Raw genomic sequence first — 21,169 nt, forward strand, 5'->3', positions numbered from 1 at the left:
AGTTGTCAAACTCCTCTACAAGTTTCCAAGAAGAGATTCTTATTTTAGCATATGTTTCTCATCCACATTTATGAGACCACCTGACTGCTTTAATATCAAAATAAAATATGAAGGAAGACTGCAAAAGATAGAAAGCAGAAATGGATGCTTAGCTACCCACCTTGAATTCTGTGAATAAATACAGACAGAATGGTAAATGCAGGTTAGTTAAGTTGCCAATGTATAAGGTAATCAGAGTGTAAGTTTGCAAATTCTGCAGCAAATATACTATAAGTGATTCATGTAACTCTACTTTATTTTAAAGTCATAGCACATTTCAAGCTAAAAGACTTCTTGTATTACCACTACAGGCTGTAGTTGTATCACTCACAGTTTTGGCTGAGATGTCAGTGGGCATTTAAGTCCCAAGTATGTATGAGGTAAAGCAGAATGAGTAATGTTTGGGATGAGCATAAGGCATGATTGTTATTAATCTCTTCATACTGAGACTGAGCGATGTTCACTTGCTCCAAGTAATTTGGCAGGCACAGCTGCTGGAAATATTTATATGTGCCTGTGAAAAAGACTCTAACAGACTGTAGTTATAAAACATAAATTGTTCAAACCAGGCAAATGTAACTTCTACTTATTTCCATGGGACTAATAATTCACACAAGCCTGTAATTTATTGCAAGTTATGCTTCCTGTACTTCCTGAAACTTGTACAATATTGAAGCACAGACCCTAATGTGGCTGCAAAATCCATGTGCAGTTGAATTCAGTCTGAAAAACAAACACACGCAGAGCACTGGCACTCAAGCAAATGAAAGAATCTTGATCAAACAAGATTGGTAAGACTAGTCTGTTTTGGCAGAAATTTTGACAATCCTGTGGCTGAACAATGAATGCTGTTCTCAGACCAAGTCCAACTGTACTGTACAGCAACATACCACAGCCAGTTACCATTCTAGAATGCAGTAGCTACATCCCATGGAATTTTTCCAATTTTCCAACCACTTTTATAAAAACTCTTCAGATTGGAAAATCCATAGGTTTCCTGCCTCAGCCAGAAGCACTTATCAGTGCTATAACTTCTGTCTGCAGCAGGCAAACTGGAAATGAAATTCTTTGCCATAACTATGCTACTATACTTTTTTTATGTTCTAGTCCTTACATTTCTTATTTTGTTAACTGGGTTTACCCTTGTTCCTAAGGATATACACTGTCCCTGGGGATCTTGTACATTAGTTGAATGTATCTAAGCCATTATTTCAGAAGCCAAGGGCAGATTATTTTGCCATAGGTTAAACATTACAAGCTTCAGTGTATTGAGTTATTTTCAAGCTTCTGCAGTGGTAGCAAAGCCAACCTACAGCTATTAGGGTGGCCTGAAGCACCACTGAAGAGTGCTGTGTTTAAAGTCAATATAGAAATACAGGCAGATCTGAGCTTCAGACAGACAAATAATTATGGTTTTTGACACTAGACTTCATAGGAAACTAGATGAAAAAAAGGAATTTCTGGAGTGTGCTCTGGTAATACCAGACTTTTAAACAAAATGTAACAAAATAAAACAAAACAAAACAGCCAATGGCAACAACAACAAAAAAAAACCCCCAAACCACACCAAAACCCAAACCAACAAACACAACCACAATAACAAATAATCTCTAAACTCTAGTTCCTTTGCTTGGAATACTCTGTTGATTCCTTTTTTGAATCAACACAAAGGATGCAGTCCTATAAAGGCAAAGTGAATAGGTCTCCACTAAGTGGGGAGAACTTAAACTATTGCATATATCATTGATTGTGGGTACCTGTTGTATCTCTCACCATGGTCCATACTGACAGTGGAGGAAAATGTTTTGTTGGCCACTACATATTATTTTCTTATAGCTGCATATGGTTTTTTGTAGTCCAGCAAATACCGAGGACTCTTCCAAGCCTCTGGAAGATGCTCAGTAGCCAAGGAGGAGAAAAGGGAAGAGCTGCTTAAGTCATGTTAAGTTAGTATTTCCAGCACATCATTGCTTTGATATATTTATCATTGGGTCTCTTAGCAATTTATAAAACTGTGGCAAGGCAATTTATTGAAGATTGCAAAACAGATGTATTGATCATAGTTGAAATCTATTATCCTTAACAGACACCTCTTTTTCTTCTGGATATTTTTTGAATTCAAAGTCACAGCCTTTAATTTGTATGTATTCAGGAGATAATTTAAAGGGAAATGGCTGGTATATACAAAGAAAGTGATTGACAACTATTTTCCCTTAGCTATCCAACAATGTTCAGTTAATTTGACACTCATTTCTGATCTTAAGTAAAGCTTTTCCAGGTGTTTCTGAGATGATGAAAATCATTCTTATCTACAGTTTATATACCTGCATACCAGTAAAGGTTTCTCTGTAGCCACCAAATCCCATAACATGAGGTATCATTGAAATATCATGAGTCCAAAAATGATAGCAGGGTATCTTTTCTTTTGGGCAAACAATTAGTTACATGATATAGAGACGAAGCTCGCACTAATAAGCAACATGTAAGAAGATCCAGACTAGTTGACAGGGAATTGCTTTTGTTTTAAAAAGTAAAACTAATAGGATTCAGTATAATCATAGTCTTTATTCCACATTGTTCACACTGTGTAGCACATGAGGATACAAGTAGCCCCAAAACATTGAAGTGATAAATTAAATACTGCTTTTGCAAAATCCAGTCCTAAGAAAGCAGGCAAAGCAGTAGCAATACTTACACTGATTCTAATACAGGATTTTCATTTTTCCAAACTCACATTAAACTAAAAGGAGAGCTAGGGGTTTTTTCATCTTATAAGAAATGAGATTGATGATTTACAGTAATAGCTTTGAATTTATCACAATAAAATTTCATTACATCTGAAGAGACCTAGGATGTGTTCAATCCTATCTTTAACACAGCTTGACAGTGTCTCCCATGGAAATCTAGGAGAAGTACTTACTTTACTGGATTGGATGTGATCTCTGAACACTATGACATTTGAAAAGCTCCTGAAAAATAGAGGAGTACACTAAAAAAATTCCCAAAACATAGGCACACATTTTTCTTTTATACTCTAACGTACAACCTTTCAATATTCTTGAGACTACTGTAAGACAAAGGCAGGCAACATTACAATTTAAAATCCCCTTTCCCCTCTCCCCTAAAAATGCACTTACACTTCTACTTTAATTTGGTAAATTTATTTCCTAAATTCTTTATGAAGTACAGAGCCACAGAGAGGGATATCTTTCAGTGCGTTTAAAAGATAATTTCATAGTTCTATGCATTTTTCTCAATCTAAATTTTATAATTTTTTTCTGTATATGAAGTGATGTGTTCAAAAATCAATGTTATTCAATAAGGCAGTTTTATCTATGCATTGCATTATAAATTGTGGGCCCACATCTGCTTTTCTAGGGAGGGACAATATTTCTACTGACTATGAGCAGAATGAGCTCAAGCAAATTGCTAGGCAGCAATTTTTCCCAGCTTTATTCCTTTCCCTAACAGGTAATTTCAAGATGTTTGTATGCACCTCAGGTAACACACATAAATATAAGAAATAAAATCCTCCCTGCAATAACCCATTGTATTCTGCAACTGAGCAGTGACCAATGTCCCCTATCTGCATTTATGAACAGAATAATTGTTCTTAATATGCAGGATCATGCCCTCTCCATAACTGTGCTGCCTTTCAGAACAGGCATTTTGATGGCCTAATGGGGTGTCCTCTCTCCTTGAAGACCACATATTTTCATTAACTTGACATTGATTCAAAGGGCTTTTCATCCACCAGTCCTTTATACAATTATTTGTTCATTGCACCCCTTGCTAAGGGCTGACCCACATAAAAGGGGAAGGAGCTGTTTCTATAGATCAAGCAAAAGAATAGTCTGATTTCTAGAAATTTAGGATTAGAGCTTTGGTAATCTGAGCAACTGAGAAGCTAAGACTGCATCATAATGCAAATACACAGAGGATCATAGTGAAGATTACTAAAGTAACCTTAATTCTTCCTTCTTTATCCATGGAGTGCTTAACTTCAAAGCACTACTTTTCTTTTAATGCAGGCTTTTGGCAGTTGCAGTATTTCACAGACTGGCAAACCAAAAAAAACTACTATAACCATCTAATTTGACCTCCTGTATAAAACAGGACACAATGTGACTTGCTGACAATGTTACTTTGAGCCAATTAACTAGTATGTGACTAAGCACAACTTTGAAAGGCATCCATTATTTCACTTGAGGATTTTGAGAGATGAAGAATCCATTAGTTTTCTTTCTTTCTTTCTTTTATTCCAGCAATTAATCATTCCCTCTATTTAAAAATAAAGTATGCATCATTGCTTATCTGAATGGTTTCACAGTCACAGGTTCCAGCTACAGATAATTCAAGTCTTTGGACTAAAGATCCCTTTATTCACTCAGTATTTTCTCTCCATTAAGTGTCTTAGTCTCTGTAATCAATTCATCCTAATGCATACTTGTTGAGGAGGATAAACAGTTGTGGTTCTGAAGTCTCTTGCTCTATAACACTTCCTGCAGCCCTCCAAATAACACTGAAGTTTGTGTTTTTGTTTTTGTTTTTTTTTTTTTTTTTTTTTTTTTTTGGGTTTTGGTGTTTTTTTGGTTTTTTTTTTTTTTTTTTTTGTGGGTTTGGGTTTTTTTTTTGTTTTTGTTTTTGTTTTTGTTTTTGTTTTTTCCCTTCAGAACATGGGAACCAGAAATGCATTGTATTTCCACAGGAAATGAGAGACTGATACCCATCATGAGTCCAAACCAAAACCATGCACACCTGCCTCAGCTTACCAAGATATATCTATATCTATTATTTTTCTTGGGCAAAAGTTATGATGTCTTTTGGGACAGGTACAGACCTATTAGATTTATGAGATTAATTCTATTTTATGATATCTGTTACATTCAGCAAAATATTAAATACAGAAAAAATTTACATAACAACAAAGCTTGCTGCCACCAGTGGTAGAAGTAAAGCAGATGGCAAGGAGAACACTTTGCCACCTGCCACTGTACTAAGGTTGGGATCCATTGTAGGAACACTGGTCCCTCACCCAAGGATGTTCAGGCCACCCTAAGCCAGGGGGACCCTGCTAGTGCTGATGCCTTCACTAGATTTGTGTCAGTCCAACCTTAAATTTCACCTTCCTACTTCCTACTTCAGGTTTATTTTCCACATTTGAGGCTGCTAGATAAGATTCTACCTTCTGCAGCATTCCTACAACCATGTGGCAAAAAACATCAGCAAAAAGTGATATCTAAAACAGTCTTAGTGCTACTACAAATGAGTCACATCTCAGAGTTGCCTGAAGGCAATGTGTAAGGCTTGTTCTTTGGAAAGGAAAAGGTTATAAGCAAGAAGAAGCATCAGAAGAACTTCAATTTCTCTCTGTGTGTTTGCTAGTACTGTATGTATTCCTGCCTTCAGAAGGAAGCTAGTTTAAAAAACTGACATTACAGAAAAAATTAATTCTTTCTCCTGGACAGCTGTTGCAACCTTTAATATAAAAAAAGTCAGTTCAGGGAAAAGAAATGGATACCAAAATTATTCTTTCTCTTTCTGCACTTTTAATAATTGGTAATGAAGGTTGTGTGTTTTTATCCATGAACAGAAAAGCCTTAGTTACTTAATGTTGTATGACATCAGGATAAGTATTTTAGCTTTCTAGGTTGATTTATTCCCTTAAAATTAATCAAACACTTCTTCCATTATCTAAATATTTTTTATTCTTAAACAGGTTACAATTATTTATATTTAATTGTTTCAGCAGCGCACAGAAGTTTTTGTTACTAGCCAGAGTAAAGTTCAGCTCAAATGGTTTTCTGTGGTTGTGGTGGGTTTGGGGGTTTTTTGGTGATGTGTTATTCCAGCAATCTTTAATGACTTAGCTGTTAGATGAGATCACTTCTGAATTCTACTTTCATTATCATAAAAATGTTTCCATGCTTTCTGCAAATATTCAGATTCAATAGTGAGATCGAAAATGTAGGTGTTAACAGTATAACTTTCTGATCTCCTTGGAGGAAGGGGCTGCTGAAGGCTTGAAATGTACCAACTAAAATGGTAGAAGTGTCCTCCATTCTAAAATTCACACTTTTAAAATGTGAAAGTTTATGGGCATTATCAAATGTGCAGTAAACTCAATAGCCTTCACATAAAACATCACACATAAAGCCACACAGCTTGTTCACTGTAATGAAACTTTCAACCTCTCTTTAAGGCTATGAATGCCAAAATACGCTCAACTGCTTGGGAAAATGTCAGCAGATAAGTGCCTGCAATGAACTAGTGAAGCAAGCAGCTGTACCACCTAGAAGCAGGCAAGCTGTCTTCTAGGGGGAGCCTGATTCCTCTCTACTGATGCCATTTTGTCAGAGGCTTATGAATGCAGGAATAATGGTCATTCAGTGACGTGAAACTATCATATTAGATACTGATTTTCCTTTTTTTACAGAGCATTGACTAACAAATATAGCAATGGGGAATTAAATGGGTTGTTCTTGCTCTAAACAATAAACATCTAAGTGTTTTAAAAAAAACATGTGGTTGAATAAGAGAAAAAGAATAAGGCTGGAGGGTACTGAGGGCTGTAGCTGTGAGATGACTGATTTTTCAATTATAGTCTATCCATAATTATGAGGAACAGTTTCCAATAATCAAACACAAGATAAAGGCTTGTGTTTTTTACAAAATAAATAGATCACAGTAAACAGTATTTGTTTGCATTTGGCAAGCTTGGCTCCTTTCAGAAAATGCAGACTATGCTGTGTCCAAATGATTCTATCATTAGGAAAAACATCTTCAGTAAAAGCGCCATCAAGTACTGGAACAGGCTGCCCAGCGAACTGGTTGAATTACCATCCTGGGGGTATTTAAAATACATGAAGGTGTGGCATTAGAGATATGGTTTAGTGGTATGGACTTGGCCACGCTGGTTTAACAATAGGACTCAGTGAACTTAGAGGTTTTTTCCACCCTAAATGAGTCTATAATTAAAATTCAAATGTGAATAAAAATTATTTTTCCATAGCCATGATGAGCTACATGATATCTTGGTAACCACAACTCCAGCTCAAAAAAGAGTTAAATTGCTCTGCTCTGCCCATTCTCATGCCAGCAGATAATTCATCCAAAAAAATTTGTGTGCCCTACTTACACAAACAAACTGGACAGCACATAAATAATTCACAGAATGGCAGCATCTCCTATTAACTGCATACTGACAGACTGACAGAAACATGAAACATGGCTGAAACCACCATATTAGGACCAAGTTGTATATGTACTCTGTAAATCAAAACTGCACCTGCCTGTGAGTGAGAAATTTGTTCTTCTTTGATAGATCAGGCACGAGGAAGCTGTTATACACTTGTGGACCAGCTGTTTCTTCGTAGTATGTTATACTGCTGGCAGGTCTGCAATACAAGCAAGAATGAAGCACAGACACAGCTCTCACCAAGTGATCATTAATTAATTCACCAAAAAAGCTTTCTATTCCTCCTATACATCACACCTTAAAGGTCAAGAAATACCCAGGTTAAGAATGAATGTGTAATTTTAGGCTTTCGTCCATTTGATACCATCTTTAACTTGGATGATAATACATATATTTATAAATATATATCCCCCTCCTTCTTTCTTCTCTGGAACCTCTCACATCTGTTCAGAGTTCTCTTTCTATTGGGTGCTGTGAATAACAGTAGACACTGCTACTCCCTGAAGTCTCTACCTGTGGCATTTTTTAGCTTCAGCACCAGAATACAGGATCACAACTGAATCAGGTAGGAAGACAAAGACACAAAAGTAAGGAAACACAGAGAGAACACCATGGGGAAAGAAGAGAAAGTGAAATTTTATTATATGCTTCTGGTACTTGGCATTGGGAAGCAGCATCCGTCCTTTTTCACTCACTATCCATATGGTTCTAATCAAAGAAGGGTGTCAGCAAAGTCAAGAATTGGGCTGAGAGTAAGTGATTGACTATGAAAGAGAAAGAAAAAAAAAAAGGAAAAATAGGAGGATGAGTGAGATAAAGGGGATAAATAGATAAAAATAGTAAAGAAATTGAGTCCAAACCCTAAAACATGAAAATATATATACCCCATAAAAGGGGTAGGTGGATAGAGATGGGACATGGAGATGGAGAGAATATTAACAGGGACAGTAATAGGGTATGTGTAATTATGCAAATTACAACTAGACCTGACTAGACTATGGGATGTCTTGTGTGTATGCACAGAGTGTGAACTTCCATGTTCACATGGCCACATCTTTTTACCTACCACAATTCTTGACAATCATCTGTCTCCAGGTATTATTATACATGACTGTAGATAAACACACCATAGCAGTAGTAGTAGAAATAATTGGTAAGAAAATTATGTCATTAAAATGCTCTTCTACTTAGAATGCAACATTATTAAGTAAGATTTTACAGATCAGGTTCTCTCAAGAGGACCCGTGCCCCTTCAGGCATTGTGCAAACTGCAAACTCCAAGTGCTGTTCAGTCATTTGGAGGGTGGCGTGGCCTCTCACCATCCATTTGTACAGCTCAGCCAGGGGCTGTGCCACCAACCTCCATCATCTCTGCTCCACTCCTCCCCAGTTGTCTCTACTATTTCCTCCTTCGTGGGGATACTTGAAAATACAGGCACGAGTAAGTGATGCGAAAACATGACTAACTCACACGCAAACTTCTGCCGGGAAATTTGCCAGGTTGCTATGGGAAACACACACTGCAAGGAGCATCTGCTCCCTGACTTCCCTGCTCTGTCCTAGCACATTCACTTACACTCTCAGGAGGCTTTGCTGTCCTTGCTCACACATGGGAATATACTAACAGGGTCTACAGGGTCTCCTTCACAAATATCGGATTGTTTGTATTTTTACCTTCTTTTGTGCACTCTTGACAAGAAATCTGACACATGGAAAATGTGTCCTTGTACGATGGTCAATTCTGCAAGGCCAAGATAGAATCTCAACACATGAAAACTGGCCATAATATCACAATATTTCTATTGTCATTTGGACATTATAAACCAAACCATTTCAAACACGCAGGAATCCACTGACACTTAATACATATTTTACACCAGTCATCCCTTAGAAAGCATTATATGCAAAGCTTCATTCTTCCCTGCATGCCACCTCCAATGCCTCATGCACGGTTACACAAAGTGGCACTTGTCATTTTTCACTCCTGTTACACAATTTTCTAAACAAAACAAGCACATCCTACAAAGGACTCTTTTCCCTTACAGATATCCCTGCAATCCAAACAGTGTGAAAAGAGCCTGTTGGTTCAACACATCCACAGCATCTACAGTCTAGTGTATCAGATAGGAAAATAGCAAAACTACCTCAAAGCCTAAATGTTAATCTGTTCTAGCTGGGTACAGGATAATTTAATAGGAAGAGTGTTTCAGTCAGATATATGATTCAAACACTTTTAGTGCAGAAAGGTATTTTCCAGTAAATTGAAAAAATACTTGATTTTGGCAACTGACATGACTACACATATTAGCCCACAGACATGTTAGTGGAGATGTGAGAGGTTTTATTCTTATGCCTCAACTTCAATTATACGTATTTTCAATCCCAGGTCTTTTCATCCAGATTTTTTGTGACATTTAACTTTTATCTTTAATCTCCAAAACCTAGTGCAACATTTATTTGTAATAAAAAAATACAACATACTCTACTGGGTTTGTGTGACAAGCTTTTGGTAGTGGTGGGGGGGGAGGGGGCAACTGAGGTGACTTCTGTGAAAAGCACTAGAAACTTTCCTTGTGTCTGACAAAACCAATGCCAGAGGAATCCAAGACAGATCCACTGTTGGCCAAGGCTGAGCCCAGCATTGAAGGTGGTAGTGTCTCTGAGATAACATAGTTAAGAAGCAGGGGCAAAAACTGAGCAACAGAGAGATAGGAGGGAGAATACATGAAGGAAGCAGCTGTGCAGACACCAAAGTAGGTGAAGAAGAAAGGGAAGTAGGTGCCCAGCATTGGAGCGGACATTGTCCTGTAGCCCATGGTGCAGCCCATGGCGAGGCAGCCGGTTGCCCTGCAGCCCATGGAGACTCACAGTGCAGCAAATATCCACTTGCAGCCCATGGAGAACCCACACCTGGAGCTGGAAGAACCCCAAATGAAGCTTTGACCCTGTGGGAAACCTGCACTGGAGCAGTCTTTTGGCAGTTGTAGAGCCATGGAGAGAGGAGCCCACATTGGAGTAGGTTTGCTGACAGGAGTTGTGACCCTGAAAGAGACCCACATGGGAGCCATCTGTTCTTAAAAGACTGCATCCCATGGGAAGGGCCCCATTCTGGAGCAGTTTGTGAAAAACTGCAGCTCATGGGAAGCACCTGTGTTGAAGTTTATTGAGGACTGTCACCTGTGGAAGCAATCCCATGCTGGAACAGGAAATGAGTCTGAGTCTTCCTCTCCCTGAGAAGGAAGGAGCAGCAGAGACAATGTGTGATGAACTGATCCTAGCCCCGTTCTGCACTCCCTTGTTCAGTTAGTGGGGAGAAGGAGAAAGAGAAGAGAGGAATTGGGAGTGAAGTTAAGCCTGGGAAGAAGGGAGAGGTGGGGGAAGAGTGTTTTAAGATTCAGCTTTTATTTCTCATTACTCTACTTTGATTTGACTGGTAATAAATTAAAATAATTTCCTCAAGTTAGTACTGTTTTGCTTGTAACAGTAATCTGTGAGTGATCTCCCCCTGCCCTTATATCTCCACACATGTGCCTTTCCATACACCTTCTCTCCCCTGCTCAGCTGACCCTGACTTTGGTGGGCACCAGGCATCCAACCAGAGTCAACCCACCACACACAGTTAGATAGTAACAATGATTTTTTTAAACTTTTTTTTTTTTTAATTCTTCTCCACAACCCATAGTTACTGAGTCTGGATATTGAACATATGCTTCTCCTATTTTAGTGTCTCAGTGGGAGCTACTAATGATACAATTTGAAACGCACAGAAATACACATTCAGCAGTAGCCTAAGATACAGAAAAGCAGATAGAAAAAAATGGAAAGCTGCACGCTTTGTAAGGTACTCAGTTCTTTTTTTCATTACTAGTTTAATTCTGATTACTCACAGCAGAACCTGGCCTTAAAAGTTAGGAATATCCACACTCTGCCAGGTACAGGTAGAGCAGGAAGAGAGAGTGTTAACAAAATGAAGAGCTGTCATTTCCTGGTCAGTGTGATAAACTAGCAGCTATGTGTTCCTTAGGAGCAATAAGGTTATTGCAGGAGTGTTTGGGACACTGTCAAAGAAATAGCACATTGTGAAATTGTAAAAGGGAAGTTCCTTCCAGTGGAGAGAGTTCTTGTACAGAATTCAGAAATACTTCAAAGACTTCACACAATCATTGAATGGTTTGAGTTGGAAGGCAATTAAAGATCTTCTAGTTTCAGCCCCTCTGCCATGAGCAGGGACACCTCTTCCACTAGACCAGGTTGCTCAGAGCCCCATCCAACTCGGCCTTGAACGCTTCCAGGAATGGGGCATCCACAACTTCTCTGTGCCAGTGCCTCACCACCCAAGGAAGAGTACCTTCCCTATATTCAACCCAAATATCCCCTCTCAGTTTGAACCTATTACTCCTTGTCCTATTTAAGACAGTTAACTCTGCCTTTGGAATGCAAGTCACCAATATTACTACAAAAACAAGCCTGGAAGTTTTGACTGCCCAGGCAAAAATAGGGAGTTAATTTCATTATATCTAATAGGGGTTGGGGAAAAATATTTTTAAAAATATTTTAAAGCAAAACAAAGTGGTCCAGCTCGACCAAAATTCATTTCGTACGTCAGTGCATTACACAGAAACCGCTCAGAAAATGGCCCAGGAAGGGGAAGGAGTTATTATCAACCCAGTGAAAAAGGTCAATTTGTTGCTCTCAGGAGATGACTCCACTGTTCCAGTGACTTCTTCAATTCACTTTTGTGAATTCACAATTCTACTTTCCAACACAAGCACTTACCGATTTTTTCCCAAGCAGACCTGCTGCATTTCACACTAGCAGAAACACTTTAAAGTTTTATTTATGCACAAATTATTCCAGCGAAAGCTGTGTGCCATCAGAGTAGCATTGCATGAGAAGAAAACCGGAGGTGGTAGATGAGCAGTGCAGTAAAAGCCTTTAATCCTTTCTAGCGATCACCTTCTGCCTCTTAAAATTCAAGCCCCCGAGCACTGCACGGGGGAGCGGGGCGTGTTTGGGTGGGCAGAGCCGTTCTGTTCTCGGTGGTGGCAAGGGAGGCTCGGGGGCAGAATTGCTCCCGCACCCCCCGCCCCTCCGCGGACACGCGCGGGCGCGCCCCCGAGCGCCGCCCACCGGCCGCGCTGTCCCGCCGCTCCCGGCTCGGGGCCGAGCCCGCGCCGCGCTCGCCGCCGTGCGCCGCCTGGCGGGGGGAGGCCGTGCCCGCGCCCCGGGCTCGCACTCGCGGCGGGCGCAGGCGCGGCGGGGCGGGGCGGGTGCCCGCGGCGCGGCGGGAACGGCTGCGGCCTGCGCGCCCCCGCGGCCCTGAGCCGCCTGAGGGGCCTGCTGCGCGCGCCCCCCGAGGCGGGGGAAGGGCAGTGGGACCTGGCGCGCCCCGAGCCCCGCTCCCCGCCGCCCCGGCCTCCTCCTCCTCCTCCGCGCTCCCCGGGCCCAGGCGCGCCTCCTGCCCGCACCGCGCATGCACGCACACCCCGCGCCCCCCCCCCCCCCCCCGCCCCGAGCGCGCGCGCGCGCGCACTGGAGTGCTCGTGCAGGAGGCGGCGGTGACGGCCGGAGAGACGCGCGCAGGGTCCCCCCTCCCCCCCCCAACACCCCCTCCCCAAATTCCCCCCCCCATTCCCTCCCTCCCTCCTTTCCCCTCCTTTCCCCCGTCCCCCTTCCCGCGCGGCGGCGGCCCCCCCGCCATCCCCCGGGAAGCGCGGCTCCGCGCGGGCGCGCGGGCGGGCGGGTGCAGGTAAGCGCGAGCCCTTTTCCCCCGTTCACGCCCCGCGCGCCCCCCCCCCCCCCCCCCCCCCCGCACCGCGGCCCGGCCGCCGCTCCGCCGCGCGCGCCCGCGCGCTCTCCCTCCCTCGCACGCCCCCTCCCTCCTCCTCCCCCTCCCCCGCTCGCCGCCGTTACAGCCCCGGCAGCGCGCGCTGGGTGAGATGGCGCCGCCGCGGGCGCGCCCGCCGCCACCAGCCCCGGCGCCGCCGCGCGCCTGCCTCCCGCGGGCCAGGGGAGAGACGGCGGGAGGGGGAGGAGGAGGAGGAGGAGGAGGCGGCATCCAGCGGCGGATGCGCACGCCGGGGCGCGCGGTGGCCGCCGCAACAAAGGGGCGCGCGGCCGCGTCCAGGCGGCGGGAGCCGCGCGAGGACCGTTGGAGCGGGGGAGGGAGAGAGGGAGGCACGGAGGGATGCAGGGACGGACGGAAGCAGGGAGCGGGGCGCCGTGCCCGCGCGGCCCCGGGAGGCGGCGCGGCGGGAGCGCCGGGCTCGCTCCGGAGAGCCGCCGCCTGGCGCTCGCGGGCGCCCCCGACGCCGGGCCGGGAGCGCGGGCGGCGCGGCGCGGCAGGAGCCGGGCTGGTCCCCGCCGGGAACCCGCCCGCGGGTGCGAGGAGCGGGCGTGCGCCTCCGCCGGCGCGGGCACGGCGGGCGCGGGGAGGCGCGGGGCGCTCCGGAGCAGGCAGAGTTCCGAACGCACCGCCCCGCCGCCCCTGCGGAGGTGGCGGCCGTGCGGTGTGTGGAGGAATAAATCCGAACTGCCCAGTGGAATAAGTAACCAGAGCTTGCTTAAATCAGAGCTGGAAGCGCTCTGGGCAAGTGCCTGCCCTGCTCCATTCGCAAAAGACTGACTTTGTTCTTTGCCAGTTACACACCTCTGTGCACTCCGGAGCCCTGTTTTCAGCCAGTTACTTCTGTAATTAGTTCTATTCGATTATTTCAGACTAAAAAAAGAATTTTGGCTTTTTTTTTTTTTTTTTTTTTTTTTTTTTTTTTTTTTTTTTTTTTTTTTTCTCATGTGTTGTCAGGGACACTTTAGTGGAGGTGCCAGACCTGCAGAGGTATTTGTAGGGAGCCGTGTGAAATACACAGCATCAAGAGTTGCAAACCTGTCATCATACCTGTCATCTGCTTCTTTTTCTTACATGGTTAATGATAAATTAGAATTTAAGGAAGACATTCCCAGGAGATCTGTGCCAGGTAGCACAGGATTTGTTCCAAACCAAGTATTAAATTTCCCTCCTCTCTGCTCTGTTTCCTGCTTCAGCACAATTAGATGTCTTTTGGGATTGAATAATTTGAAATTATGTGTTTTACATTATCCTTCTGTTTTCTGGTATCTCCATAGTTTGGAAATCTGGTACACTTGGTTCTTTCCCTGGTCCCATATGCACATCTATCCCTGTCCCTTGTCTGCTGTGCTTTGGGATGCTTGGTCTGCTTGCCAGAGCCTCTGCTAGGCTTGCTCAGCTCTCTGGTTCAGCAGAAGACTGATCACCTTCTTGATGGTTGGTTATTGCGTTAATTGTGGTGATTCCTGGGGAAGTTTCTCAGATGTTTAGATTGGTGCAAAGTTAAGTAGCAGGAAGATGGAACCAGGGAAGCACAGTAGCCATAGGAAAGTAAGCACATGGAGTTGTCCTCTACAGTTGTCTGTAGTTGCTTTTAAAAAAATAACTGGCTATTTTAACAGTGTATTTTATCTAACTTTAAATAATAGAAAATGCTGTCTTTTAACACTCAAATTGAAAATATTTTTTGGAATAGATCTTATAATTTATTGAAATGTTATTATCTTCCCATCTTTCAGGCTGAAGGTGGCCCATTCTGAGATAAATTTAATAATCATTTGCTTAGAAAACTTCCTGCATTGTTCATGGTAAGGCTTATATTTGATATTTCAAGTTTAGTTTGTTGTGCTGACTCATTTAGAGTATTTCTTACACAACTTTTAGTGTTAACATTTCCTTTGCTATAATAATGACTTATGAGTTGGGTTAAACATTTAGTGAGAATTGCAGTTTTAAAGAGAAAGTTTCCAATTTAGTGTAACTGAACTGATGCAATAAAGATTTAAATAATTGTAAGTTGCATAACCTAAGGAAAGACCTTTATTCGTTCACAATTTTAAAATCAGTTTCAGAGTAATGCTTTTAGAGTCTATTAGGCTTTTTGTTCTCGTTTTATGCAAAGAAAAGTTGGGGTTTTTTTAAGCAATGGAAATTACTTCATCTCTTGGGATTTTGTGATTGAGACTGCTTTATAAAAGTTACAAAATTTTCCTGTTAATTTACAGGAGTTTTTCATCAGTATGTCTGAAACCATTAAATATAATGATGACGATCACAAAACTGTGTTCCTGAAAACACTGAATGAACAACGTTTGGAAGGAGAATTTTGTGACATCGCTATTGTGGTTGAAGATGTTAAGTTCAGAGCTCATAGGTGTGTGCTTGCTGCCTGCAGTACCTACTTCAAAAAGCTTTTCAAAAAACTTGAAGTTGATAGTTCATCAGTAATAGAAATAGATTTTCTTCGTTCTGATATTTTTGAAGAAGTTCTCAATTACATGTATACTGCAAAGATTTCTGTTAAAAAAGAGGATGTAAACTTGATGATGTCTTCAGGCCAGATCCTTGGTATTCGTTTTCTTGATAAACTCTGCTCTCAAAAACGCGATGTATCTAGTCCTGAAGAAAACACACAGTCCAAGAGCAAGTACTGTCTGAAAATGAACCGTTCTATGGGGGAACCCAATGATACCCAAGATGATGAGGTGGAAGAGATTGGAGATCATGATGACAGTCCATCAGATGTGACAGTGGAAGGCACTCCACCAAGTCAGGAAGATGGTAAATCACCAACCACTACCTTGAGAGTGCAAGAGGCAATTCTGAAAGAGTTGGGAAGTGAAGAAGTTCGAAAAGTAAACTGCTATGGCCAAGAAGTAGAGCCTATGGAAACAACAGAATCTAAAGACTTAGGATCTCAGACCCCTCAGGCACTCACATTTAATGATGGCATAAGTGAAGTGAAAGATGAGCAGACACCAGGATGGACCACAGCAGCCGGGGATATGAAGTTTGAGTACTTGCTTTACGGTCACAGGGAACACATTGTATGTCAGGCTTGTGGCAAGACCTTTTCTGATGAAGCGCGTTTGAGAAAACATGAAAAACTACACACTGCAGACAGACCGTTTGTTTGTGAAATGTGTACAAAGGGCTTCACCACGCAAGCTCATTTGAAAGAACACTTAAAAATACACACAGGTTACAAGCCTTACAGTTGCGAGGTGTGTGGGAAGTCTTTTATTCGTGCACCAGACTTAAAAAAGCATGAAAGAGTTCACAGTAATGAGAGGCCATTTGCATGCCATATGTGTGATAAAGCTTTCAAGCACAAGTCCCATCTCAAAGACCACGAAAGAAGGCACCGAGGAGAGAAACCTTTTGTCTGTAGTTCCTGCACTAAAGCATTTGCTAAGGCATCTGACCTAAAAAGGCATGAGAACAATATGCACAGTGAAAGAAAGCAAGTTACAGCAGCCAATTCCATCCAGAGTGAAACAGAGCAGTTGCAGGCAGCAGCCATGGCTGCTGAAGCAGAGCAGCAATTAGAAACTATAGCCTGCAGTTGAAAATTAAAGCAGGAACTATATCAGAAATAACATAAGAAATTAAATGGAACAAAATCTATTGATATACATTTAGACTGAGAATCTTTTCAAGAAAGCATATTTTTAGAGCATTTGAATGTTACATAGGAATATATAGCATCGCTTGGTATTTTAAAATACTTCAGAGATGGGTATTCTTAGAATGTGAAACAGTTTTGTTGTCATTAGTAGTATAATGCACTAATAACTGCTTTAATTCAAGAATGTGATCAAGTTCTCTATAAAACAGGGGTCATCACTGGCTGATACTTTGCTTCATCCAGTATGGAATATGGAATACAATGTAAACATTGCAATCAGTGAGTTATGTTTGAAAATGCTGAGATCTCAAAAATCACAAACAGGGAAAGAAAGGATTTGGTTTTCATAATTCAGAGGTGTTACACCAACAATTTTTTGAGAAGCCTACATTGAGTCCCTAAGCTTTTTTCTTCCTTTTTTCACCTAATGTAGGTTGGTACAACAGAGTGTAAAGGAGAATGGTAATCAAAATGAAATTGCTTCTTATTCAATTCCCTCACATAACCTCCTATTTTTATAAAGGTGGCAAGTTTTAATGAAATACTTGCATTCTTGAAAAACCTGCATTATTCACAGGGATTCTGACTGGCAAAGCAGAAGTGTCATGGCATTCACCAGTCCCTTCTGTGGGCAAAAATGTCTGCCTCATTTGTTTTTATGTTCACTTTTATGCAGGGCCCCGGAGGTGGGCCTGGGCCGCAAAGGAAAAAGGGTGCAACATGAAGGAGACATGCTCCTTACTCAAACCCAGTAAAAATCAGTAAAAGCTAATACAGCCTGAGATGCTTTTTTATTATGCAGCTTTCAGGTCACCTGACCCAGCACAGTGAAGGCAGAGGAGTATCTGCACCAGCAAGTGACCAGGTGTCACTGTCAGACTCCCAAGGCTGCAACGTGGGTGTCACATACCCGCCTGCAGGGCTCAGCTGGGGTGTGTGTCATGGCTGCTCATACAGCTCATAGGTCCTGTTCAAGTTTAAAAGCTTCCACATTTTGACACACTACCTCTCATCAAGAGGGAGACTTCATTGAATGAGTTCAGAAGTAATTGATCCTGGGTGAGTGTCCTTGATTAGTTGCTTGGGCTATTTTTTTTTTTCAAGACTAGCTGGGGTACATGCTGATAACAGTTTGTTGACTCACAGAGTAAGTGGGTTTTGGATTGCAGTCTGCTACTTCTAGTCATCAAGAGAAGACACAAGAACAGTGGCAATGTAATCCAAAGGTATACTGAGCCTTTATTTTAAATTTGTAAATACTACAACTGTTGTGAAAACTTCATTTGAAGTTGGAATGGGCAAAAAACACACTCTTGGACACATGGTTGGTAACATTGGTCACTTGAGATATCTGTAGCATATCAAAGTGTTAGACCAGTTTCTCATAAGTTACTGTGTGATAGATCACATCTTGCTTTTCTAAATAGAAATTTAAAATAGTGTTTTTGGAACTGTTATATGGAACTACAATTATTGAGGGGTTTTTATTTGGTTGATTTTTTTTTACAGCTTCATTTTATTCATGTATTCATCAGGTTAAGCAGTTATCTTAAAATGCCAGTAATTGTTCAAATGCTGGTCTGTAAATAAAACATGACCTTAATATTTTAGAAAATGTAAACCTTGGACCCTTACCAATATATTTTTTTAAAATGTTGTTTCATTTTACATTCAGTAATATTAGTTTGTAAACAAACTATACATTTTGTACCTGTGCAACATCAGAGGATGTGTATTCATTACATTTTATTGGTTCTCTTGAGGAACATGATAAATGACCATTGTTAAAATGTTTTACTGTATATGATCATAGATATAAAGATGGTAGGTCCAAAGTAGGATCTACTTTTTTTTTCTAAATATATTAGTCTTGCTATGTTTTCTTATCTGAAATTGTGTGCACTTCTTTCTAGGTAAGTTGGCGTTGATAAGACTGTGCAAAACAGATCTGTTGTGATAAGAGTTCAAAAGTGTAAAATGGGAAGAAAGTAAATTTTCTCAAGTTCTGCTCTAAAGAATGCAAGAAGCCATGAACTTAAATTGCAGCAGTAAACAATTATGTTTGGAATAAAAAAAAAAGATTTTAATAATGAATTGCTAAAAGAATGCCTGGGCAGGTACTGCAATCTCCACTAGTGGTGACATTCAAGAACAGGTTAGACAAACATTTATTAGGAATGGTTTAAATATGGTTAATTCTGCCTTGAAGCTGAGAGATAAGCTCAATAACCTCTCAAGAAGAGCCTCATTGGGGTTTTTTTGGCAAGTAGTAAATTAAAATGGAGCTCACTGGGGTAGCAGACACTGGAGTGGAAAGACCGAACTCAAGTATTACAGTTAAAGAAAATTGCTTCTGACTTTTGAGCACAAGTAGTCAGGCTGTGAATTGGAAATTGTTATAGAAAAACAGGATTGCATTAGAAGACTCACAGCAGAAAGTGTGAGAACATTGTGTGTTACATCAGAGTAAACTCTGCTTTTGTTACAGCTTACAGCGGTAAAGGTTACAAGTGTGGAGGCATGGAGGTATCCTTAGCTGTAAACATCTTCTTGATAATGTGTTCTAAACTAATCTGTATATTCTGAAGGAATGTTAGCCTATGTATTGTGGGGGTGTGTCTGTGAAGTTCAGGTAAATTTGCCTGCACCTTACAACACTACTGCTCCCATGTCTCTCCTGTCTGCGCCAAAAGACACCATGCACAAAAGCAGGTGTGCGTCAGCTCCAAGACAATGAGGTTTTCCTCATTTCCTGATTGAGGAATGGGCACATTTTTATTTTTGCTTAAGCAAGGATGGCAACTTCTTTTAGAGTTTGAGACAGATTCTGTCCAATTAATGGAAATTTTGCTGTTAGTTCTGTTGGGGCCAGACTAGTCTAAGATATCTTAGAAGGTTTTTTGTTTGGATTTTTTTTAAGAAAAAAAAGAACAAAAATAACACATTTTGAACTGCGATATCTGCTTAATTTCTCATTCTAATCGTATTAGCCATGAGTATGCTGCTGATTATTTGGTATATCTCAGTTTGGAAACTAGAAATTCAGGAAAGAATACCTTTCACCCTTCCTCCACTCCCCAGCCCTTCTTTGACATACTTTTCTTATAAATATTTTTAAAATTATTAGAAAATGAAGCAACTCACAATTGAGTGAGTACTTGTAGTTTTGTTTTTGTGCTTTAATCTTTTAGAAAGGTTTAGACCTGGTGATCAGAGTTTTAAAGGTCGTCTTGTGAAAAGAAATTCCTTATGCTCACTTGAGTAGCAAAAATTTGAGGTCAGCTTCTATTTGTTCCAGTAAGCTACAGAATGCTAAATACTCCTCAAAATAATGCCATTTAGGTAGCCAAACTGGAGTTCTTTTGAAGATCCAGCCTCAATTTTCTAAAACAGAGATTGCTTTCATGGTTCCATTAAGTAAAACTCAAAATTAATAGAGTTGTGTGAAATACAGACTAAAATATTAGATTATATCAGAAAATCTACCCTAAGGTTAGAGTATACTTTTAGTGGCAGATTATCTTTTATTAAGTATTCTATTAATACAGGCATCTAAAGTTTTTTAGTGGAGACAAAGCATTTATGAAAGAGACTACTGCTTGCAACAGATGACTTTTCTGAATGTAAGCATTTACAGATAGGTACAGAATGGGATAATTCTGCCGGAAAGGTAAAGACAGATCTAAGGAATTTTCATCTTTTTCAGTTAGTCCTTAGATTCACACTAGTGTGCCCAGTCAGCCAGAAATGTGAACATTTCATTAAAAATTCCATTACAGCAGTTCGTCTGTCATTTGTCTTCATATAGATCTAAAACAATTATAGTAACATTCTTATTCATTTCAGAGCAGATGGAGGATTTCCATGAATAGATTTGTTAAATATGTGTCATAAGAGTTGAGACACTTATTCTCAGGAAGTATTTTTAAATATAATGCAAGAAATCTGAAATAATAGAACAGTTAAAAATAGTGATTTATGCAATATTGATATTTTCCAGTGTTTTTCTCTTCACTGTCCTTCTATATTATTTTTATTTGCCTGCCATGCTCATTTAGATATTTATAGAACTCCAAAACTTTGTGAACTTCAGTGTTTCCCATATGAACAGCACTGCAATTCTTTAAAAAAGAAAAAAATATTTTTGAATCTGCTTAATACATATTTTTAAATTTATTGGTACTTTTACTATTTAGTAGCTAAGCATCTAATTTTTTATGGGTAAACCTGAAAAACATGTGGATCATATGAATAAAGGTGTGCTACATCTGATCTGTTTGGTATAGGCGTATCAAAAACCATGGCCAAAGCAGAACCTCTGGATACCTGTATCTCAGATTCCTTCCGTGATTTTTTTTTAAGTCTATAGTTTGAGAGCATGAGTTTGTAAAATGAGTGGTACTAACAAGAAATTGGAATTCTTACTGAATCAAAATTCCAAATGTATTTTCTTTTTGAT

At 40.8% G+C, this 21,169-nt stretch overlaps 1 protein-coding gene across 1 annotated transcript; it reads left to right on the top strand.

The window, feature by feature from the left end:
* The first annotated feature begins 12,967 nt into the window (after positions 1-12,967).
* Positions 12,968-18,596, top strand: ZBTB14 (zinc finger and BTB domain containing 14). Its single transcript, XM_083875572.1, has 3 exons — positions 12,968-12,986; positions 14,822-14,890; positions 15,308-18,596. The coding sequence occupies exons 2-3, from the start codon at positions 14,888-14,890 to the stop codon at positions 16,649-16,651; spliced, it is 1,347 nt and encodes a 448-aa protein (XP_083731698.1). The 5' UTR covers positions 12,968-12,986; positions 14,822-14,887; the 3' UTR covers positions 16,652-18,596.
* Positions 18,597-21,169: the final 2,573 nt, after the last annotated feature.

The sequence above is a fragment of the Zosterops lateralis genome, assembly GCF_965231275.1.
Source record: "Zosterops lateralis genome assembly, chromosome: 1".
Classification (NCBI taxonomy): Eukaryota; Metazoa; Chordata; class Aves; order Passeriformes; family Zosteropidae; genus Zosterops; species Zosterops lateralis.